Source organism: Sorex fumeus, unplaced genomic scaffold (genome assembly GCF_029834395.1).
Source record: "Sorex fumeus unplaced genomic scaffold, SorFum_2.1 ptg000007l, whole genome shotgun sequence".
Classification (NCBI taxonomy): domain Eukaryota; kingdom Metazoa; phylum Chordata; class Mammalia; order Eulipotyphla; family Soricidae; genus Sorex; species Sorex fumeus.
In genome coordinates this window covers 1137177-1145146 of record NW_026606064.1, presented here as the reverse complement: position 1 = coordinate 1145146, position 7970 = coordinate 1137177, and the positions used below count along the sequence as shown (strand labels likewise).

General features: G+C 41.4%; 1 protein-coding gene across 1 annotated transcript; it reads left to right on the top strand.

The window, feature by feature from the left end:
- Window positions 1–211: 211 nt before the first annotated feature.
- LOC130046185 (olfactory receptor 5AN1-like) lies at window positions 212–1150 on the top strand. The gene has a single exon (XM_056139108.1). It carries the CDS (start codon window positions 212–214, stop codon window positions 1148–1150), a length of 939 nt encoding a protein of 312 aa, XP_055995083.1.
- The last annotated feature ends 6820 nt before the right edge of the window (window positions 1151–7970 follow it).

Sequence of the window (7970 nt, the reverse complement as noted above, 5' to 3'; positions counted from 1 at the left end):
TTTTTATTGCCGATTTAGGAGCATCAAAACAATGGTAGCACTGTAGCACGGTCGTCCCATTGTTCACCAATTTGCTGAAGCGGGCATCAGTAACGTCTCCATTGTGAGACTTCTTTTTACTATTTTTGGCATATTGAATACACCTGGGATAGCTTGCCAGGATTTGCCGAGCGGACAGAATATGCTCGGTAGCTCCCTGGGCTCTTCGAAAATGGTAAGGGGAAGAAATATTACAGAAATTACCCATTTCATCCTCTTAGGTTTCTCAGATTTGCCTAAAATCTTAACCCTGCTCTTCACTGTGTTCCTATTGGTCTACATTACCACCGTGACTTTGAACCTGTGCCTGATTATGTTAATAAAGATAGACTCTCACCTCCACACACCCATGTACTTCTTCCTCAGTAACCTGTCCTTCATCGATATCTGCTATGTGACCACGACAGTTCCCAAGATGCTCTCTGGCTTCTATCAAGAGCAACTAACTGTCACTGTTGTGGGTTGTGCTGTTCAGTACTTTTTCTTTGCATTGATGGGACTGAGTGAGTCCTGTGTCATGACAGCCATGGCTTATGATCGCTATGCTGCTATATGTAACCCACTTCTCTACTCATCTGTCATGTCACCCACGGTTTGCCTATGGACAGTGTTGGGATGCTATCTGGCTGCATTCTCGGGTTCTATAGCACAATTGAGTGCCATACTCAGGCTCTACTTCTGCGGGCCTAATATCATCTATCACTTTTTCTGTGACATTCCCCAAGTCTTAAACTTGTCCTGCAATGATGCTTTCATTTCACGAGTCATACTGGCTATAGTAACGATGATCTTTGGGGTAACAAACGCCCTGCTTATCACGATATCCTATGTCTATATTGTCCTTTCCATCTTAAAGATCGCTTCAGGTAAAGGCAGATCCAAGGCTTTCAACACCTGTGCTTCTCACCTGACAGCTGTCAGCCTCTTCTATATCTCAAGTGTTGTTATTTACCTGAGTTCTGGCACTGGAAGCTCTTCAACCATTAACAGATTTGGATCAGTGTTCTATGCTGTGTTGGTCCCCATGATGAATCCTTTGATTTACAGTCTGAGGAACAAGGAAATCAAAGATGCCTTGAAGAAGCTTCCAAACAAGAGAAGGCATTGTTGAGGTAACAAATTTTCTCTTTAAAAATTCTTTAGTTGGGCTGGAGCAATATCACAGCGGGTAGGGCGTCTGCCTTGGATGTTACCAAGCCGGGTTCAATTCCCAGCATCCCATATGGTCCCCTGAGCACCGCCAGGGGTGATTCCTGAGTACAGAGCCAGGAGTAACCTCTATGCATCGCCAGGTGTGACCCAAAATGCAAAAAAAAAAAAAAAAAATTCCTTAGTTACCTGTGAGACTAATGCATCAGCACTCTGATGGCGCCTGTAGACTTCCAGATACCCGAAAATTTCTGCTGTGCCTTTGGCCAGACCCCAAAAACTTGGGGCAAAGTTTACCAAGAAAGTAAACGGCCAAAAGTTAGGTATGTGGGAGACACACCCACAAACCACCTCAGGCTCAGCTATAAGTGAGGCATGGCCTTTCTGGTTTCTGATCGAACTGCTTAATGGCCATGATCCCAGAGACTCAGAAACAAACCTTGAAACCCAGCGGCTTTTGGTAGAAAGGCATCCGGTCCCTGCAGTCGGTTACCAACGCGGGCCAACACAGGTGGGTTAGGTTTCATGCTTTGTCCTGCTCCCCCTGGAGGCCCAGTGGCCGCCATCTTCCAGAAGCCACTGGACAATCAGGTTTGGGCCTGCAGTGACGAGACACATGGAGCCTCACAGGGTTGGTGTGGAGCCGGCCCTTTCCTCCCCATCCCAATGAGACCCCGAGTTGCCGCCCACAAACGGCCTCTCTGGCTCCTAATCAAGCTGCTTAATGGCCATGATCCCAGAGACTCAGAAACATATCTCGGAACTCAGTGGCTTTTGGCAGTGATGTGTCCAGACCACACAGTAGGTTACTGTCACCGGGCCACCCCAGGGGGAGAGGGGTATTGTCCCTCCGCCTGCTCCCCCTAGTCAGCTCAGTGGTTGCCATCCTCCAGAGGTCACTGGACAGTCTGCTTTGGGCCTGCAGTGACGAGACACATGGGGCCTCATGGGATGGAGGTGAAGCCGGCCCATTCCTCCCATCCCAACAAGACCCTGAGTTTCCGCCCATGAACGGCCTTTCTGGCTCCTGATCAAGCTGCTTAACGGCCATGATCCCAGAGACTCAGGAACAAATCTCGGAACTCAGAAGGTTTTGGCAGTAATCCCTCCAGATTTTAGTGTTAAAATTTTGGAATTTCAAAATCGTGTAGCCACTACTGCAGCCATGCACATCATATGTTATTCTTAACCAGCAATAGAAAACAAATTGTCTACTATTGCCTTTTAGCAGATCTGAGTGTTGGGGTAAAATTCCAAATAATAATGGTGGGTCTGGTGTCAAAATATTGAATGTGATCAAAGTAGAGAGAGATTAATGTGGAAATCATCTACCCCACAGGTAGGGGGAGGGTGTGGGATGGGAGTATACTGGGATTTTTGGTGGTGGAGAATGTTCACTGGAGAGGGTATGGGTGTTTCATTGTATGACCGAGACTTAAACCTGAAAGCTTTGTAACTGCTCTCACAGTAATTCAATAAATAAAATTATAAAAAATGAAAAAATAATTAAGGTGGAGTTCATGCCCAATTCAATCTGCTAATCAGTGGCTGAATAAATAGCAGTACTCCTACATATCTGTAGGATACTCCTACATATCTACAGATCTGGGCCTCCTTCACCAACATCCCCCATCTTCCAGTATGTAGGTTTTACACCCACCAACTGCCACCGGTGGCACCGTGTAATCCCATCACCGCTAAGACCCAGAGACTATAAAACCCAGTTCCCGGAAGAGAACAGTGCAGTCTCCTGCCTCCATGCCTGGCTGTCCTCTCTGAGGTTCCCTTGGAGGAGGGTAGGTTGAGTTTCCCTTCCCACTCCGAGCAGAGCCCCGGCAGCTGAAGACCTCTGGTTCCAGCCACAGCCATGCTTAAGACCACTCTCCACACGTTCGGATGAGCCTCACGCATGAAGGAACTGGTAAAGGAACCTAGGTGTGCAGGACCTGGGACATAGATCTCCAAGCCTGCTTGGACTGGGACTGAGCCTCCTCCACCCAGATCCCTGATCTTCCAGTAGGTAGGCGTTACACCCACCAACTGCCCCCGGTGCCGTGTAATCCCATCAATGGCCAAGACCCAGAGACTATAAAACCCAGCTCCCAGAAGTGTGCAGCCGCGAATGCAGCCAGGCAACATCTTATTATCTAGTTCTTACTCTGGAGAACCCAGCAGACTACCAAAAATATCCTGCTCACATGGCAGAGTCTAGCATACTCCCTGTATTCAATATGCCAAAACCAGTCACAATGATTGGTCTCATTCTCCTGACCCTGAAAGAGCCTTGAATACGGCACTTTTTAAAATATCAGGGCTAGGATGAAGGAGACGTTACTGGTGCCTGCTTGAGGAAATCGATGAACAACAGGATGACAGTGATTTAGTGATACTCCTAAATAAAAAAAAATTTAAAAAGATAAAAAAATAAAAATTACTTAGCATACAACCTTTGGATATAAATGTACCATAACAAAACACACATGTTTCCTTATAAAGAAAGCACTATTTAACAATGATTATGTGCCTAACTGGACCAAAATCTTGATCCATACCACACAAGCATGATATATCTCTCCCTAGGATTCTTTACTTTGAAACAAATGATAAATGGCCTTATCATTTATTAACTTCTATGAAGCCTTTATGAAAAATAAAAATAAGTTGCTTTTTTGTTTCAAAAATCTCTCCCTATTCAGCAACAAATCTCTATTAAAATACCTAAGAGAAATTCCAGAATGATGAAGAGTTGTCTCTATCATTTCCAAATACAACATGCCTCTCAGAATCTTCTTGACTCTCTTTTCTCAGTCTGCTGGCAGACTTAAAGGTTGGGGCATCTGGTGGTGTTCAGGGCTTAGTCCTGGCTCTTCACTCAGTGCACTCCTGGCAGGCTCAGGGGTCTATATGGAGTGTCTTGGATAAAATCCGGGTGGACCACAAGCCAGGCAAATGAATACCTTACCTTGAAGTATTGCTCTCACTCCCAGTACTGTTTCTTACTAAAGTGAGAATGAACTGTAAGAAAGGTTGTGTTTTACATATTTTTAAAAATCTATACAGTTGGCCTAATGCCTCCTGGGAAATTCAGTCTCGAGTACTTAATGCCTACTTAATGCTTCTTTGTTCATCATCAAATCCTAGTCACAATCAGTTGGAGTAAGAGAGGATATGGTAATTTAAATAAATAAAAAATTATGGTGTCCCACATGTGTTATTTATTTGAGCCTGGTGACTGAATTCCTTGTATTTAGTGTTTTGGGGTACTGAATCAGAAGAAATTATATTCAAAATCATGTCACAACTAACAATTTCTGATAACAGACTCAAAACTCCAATAAATAGGGATATGTACCCTTGGTGTAGTAAGGGGCATCACTGTCACTGTCACTGTCCTCCCATTGTTCATCAATTAGCTCAAGTGGGCCCAGTAATGTCTCCATTGTGACAATTGTTACTGTGTTTGCCATATTGAATACATCACGGGTAGCTTGCCAGGCTTTGCAATGTGGGAAAGATACACTCAGTAGTTTGCCGAGCTCACCGAGAGGGGCGGAGGAATCAACTCTGGTTAGCCATGTTGGCTGCTTGCAAGGCAAATGCCTTACCTGCTGTGCTATCACTCCAGCCCAGTAAGGGGCATAACACTAACAATAGTTTCTAATATTTCAAGTACGGATAAGTTTTAGTGATGATATATGTGTGATAATTCAATATAATTATTGAGCTACAGAACATTTGATATTGCAAACACTATGAAAAACTGGTAAGCATATTATCCTTTCAACATTTAATGTCCTATAGATTTCTGGTTTTATGGGTGACATAATGCTTACACTAGAATGGTTATTTACCTTATTGCTGATATTTTTCTGGAAACCTCAGTGTTTTCCAAGAGAGTAAAGAGAGAGGTATAAACAAGGCTTTCAATTTTACCATCTTTTTTATGTCTGAAAATATATAAAGTTGTGGTCTTTAATATTATTATTAAGGAAATAAATTTTCCACAAGATCCCATCTGGAAACATTATACAGAAAATATAAAACAAATCAGGAGTGCTTTAGTGAACATTTGACTAACAAGTTCCAACTTATATCTAATTGCAGCTTTAACCCTCATGCCTCCTTGTGAAATTGCTTGTTAAAAGAGATGAGAGATAGAAATTAAGAAGTAAGGAGTTTTGAGTCTGTTATCAGAAATTAAGAAATTAAATTAAATTAAATCTCAATGAGAGATAGAAATTAAGAAATAAGGCTTATCCTTGAAAAGCCAAGGATATGGAGTTTCTCAAAGGCTAGGAAGAAAACAAAATCATCAATCTCCTGGATGCATGAGACTGAAGGATATTCCAAGGTACATTCATAGACACCATGAGAGGTCTCAGAAAAGGTGGGCCTAGAGAGGCAGGAGTCATTCTAGAGCTATGGACCTTCCAGAAATTCCAGAACCTTGAGTATGGCGAAAGAGCACAAGAACTACCAGGATAGGATGCAACATGAAGACTCAGAGTCCAACGAAGAGAATATAAAGAAATACTTTAAAGACATGTTTTTAAGACAATAATTCATGGACTATATTACATTCACAAAGCATTAGTTATAATGTGAAAATAAAAACTATATTTGCATACATAGATTTGATTTTATCTATTACCATGTAAAGTTGTCTCATGAAAAAACTATTATCATATCACTACATTACATACATTGGACATTTTGAGGTCTGCCGTATTTTCTCAGTAATCTATCATGAATCTCACTGAGTGAATTTTTGAAACAAAATGGTTCCTAATGGCCAGAAATGTGGCCTCCTCTGCTTGGCTGAAACATCCAAATTCTACACTTCTATGTTCTATAGCAATCATAAGCATCTGCAGTTTGGGGAAGAGAGGAATATTATAGTGGGTAAAACTCTAGCTTCGTGTGCCACCAAACTGGGTTTAATCCCCAGTACCTCATATGGTCCCCTTAGCTCTGTCAGAAGTGACACCTGAGCACAGAGCGAGGAGTGAGTCCTGAGCATAGATGAGTATGGCCCAGTGGAAAACAAAGATGTACTGTTAGCAATTAAAATTCTTACATTCTTGACAGAGAAAACTTAGAAATACAAACCTACTAGCATGTTCAAAATTATCTTATTGTTCTAACATACCCTTTCTACCAAGGTGGAAGATTGGTGAATTCATTCACATCAGAATGGACATTAACTAAAGTATTGGTGAATTCCAAATATCTGTAGAGTACTTGAGCATCACTATTTTTTCAAATAAACAAACAAAAAAATACAAATTGGATAGATATTAATTAGAAATTTTTGCAGTTCTTTATTGTATCATAAGGTACACAGTTACCAAGCTGTTAAAGATTCAGTTCCAGCCATGCCTTGTTCATACCCATCCCTTCACCAGGTGCATTTCCTGCCACCAAAGTCCCCAGTTTTCCTCCAGCCCCTCTATGAAGTTCCTGAGTTGTTTATTTGTGAACTTGTGCATTTTTCTTTCAAATTTAAATGAGAGTCTAGCTGGGTCAACTAGACTTGTTGACATTCCTTTCAGGTGGGAGGTTTACTATACTCCACACTTGCCTTTGGGCGATGAAATGAACACTTCACCAAGAATACTTTATCTGATTAAACTCTCACTCAATCTCAAAGGAAAAAACACTGTTTCGTGGATAAACAACAGCTCAAGAACTTCAAAGACTCAAAAATAAACTTGAAAGAAGGACTAAGGAGGATACTAGAAGACAAGAAATACCCCTACAAGCACAACAAACCCCTACAGAAAGATGGCACCAAACCCCAGGACAATAATCTCTCTTAACATCAATGGACTAAATGCACTAATTAAGAGACACAGATTGGCAAAATGGATTCAGAAACCCAAAATACTGCTACCTACAAGAAACACATCTGAACAGTCAGAGCAAACACAAACTCAAAGTCAAAGACTGAAAAACAATCCTGCAAACAAACAACTCCCTTAAAAAGGCCAGGGTGACCATACTAGTATCTGACAACATAGATTTCAGGTTGAAAAAGATTAGAAGGAAAGTGAAGGCCATTTTTTATTAATCAAGGAATTTGAACAGCAGGAAGAAATCACACTCCTAAATATATACACACCCAATAAGGGAACAGCTAAATACTTAAAAACAACTGCTAACAGATTTTAAGGAAAACATTTCTAGCAGCACAATAGTAGTGCCTTATCACCTCGGAATAGATCAACAAGATTAAGACTCAGCAAGGAAACACTGGCATTGAAGGAAAAATAGGAGAGGGCTAATAGATATATACAGGAGTTTACATTCTCCCAAAAAAAGAATACACATACTTTTCCAGTGCACATCGAACATTTTCCAGAATAGACCACGTGCTGGGCCACAAAACATACCTCAATAGAATCAGGAAGATAGACACTGTATCAACTATCTTTTGAGACCACAATGCACTGAAGATAGAAGTTAATCATGCACAGATGCATAGAACAGAATCAAACACCTGGAAATTAAACAACTCAATGTTGAACAATGAGCGGGTCAGAAAGGAAATCAAGGAAGAAATCAAAAGGTACCTGGAAACAAATGAGATTGAAGACACAAGCTACCAGAACCTGTGGGACACAGCTAAAGCCATGTTAAGAGGAAAATTTATAGCTCTACAGGCATTTCTCAGGAAGGAAGAAAGGGCCCACATAAATAACTTGTCTTCACAGCTCAGTATCTTAGAAAAGGATCAACAAAAGGATCCCAAACCAGACAGAAAGAAAGAAATAATAAAACTG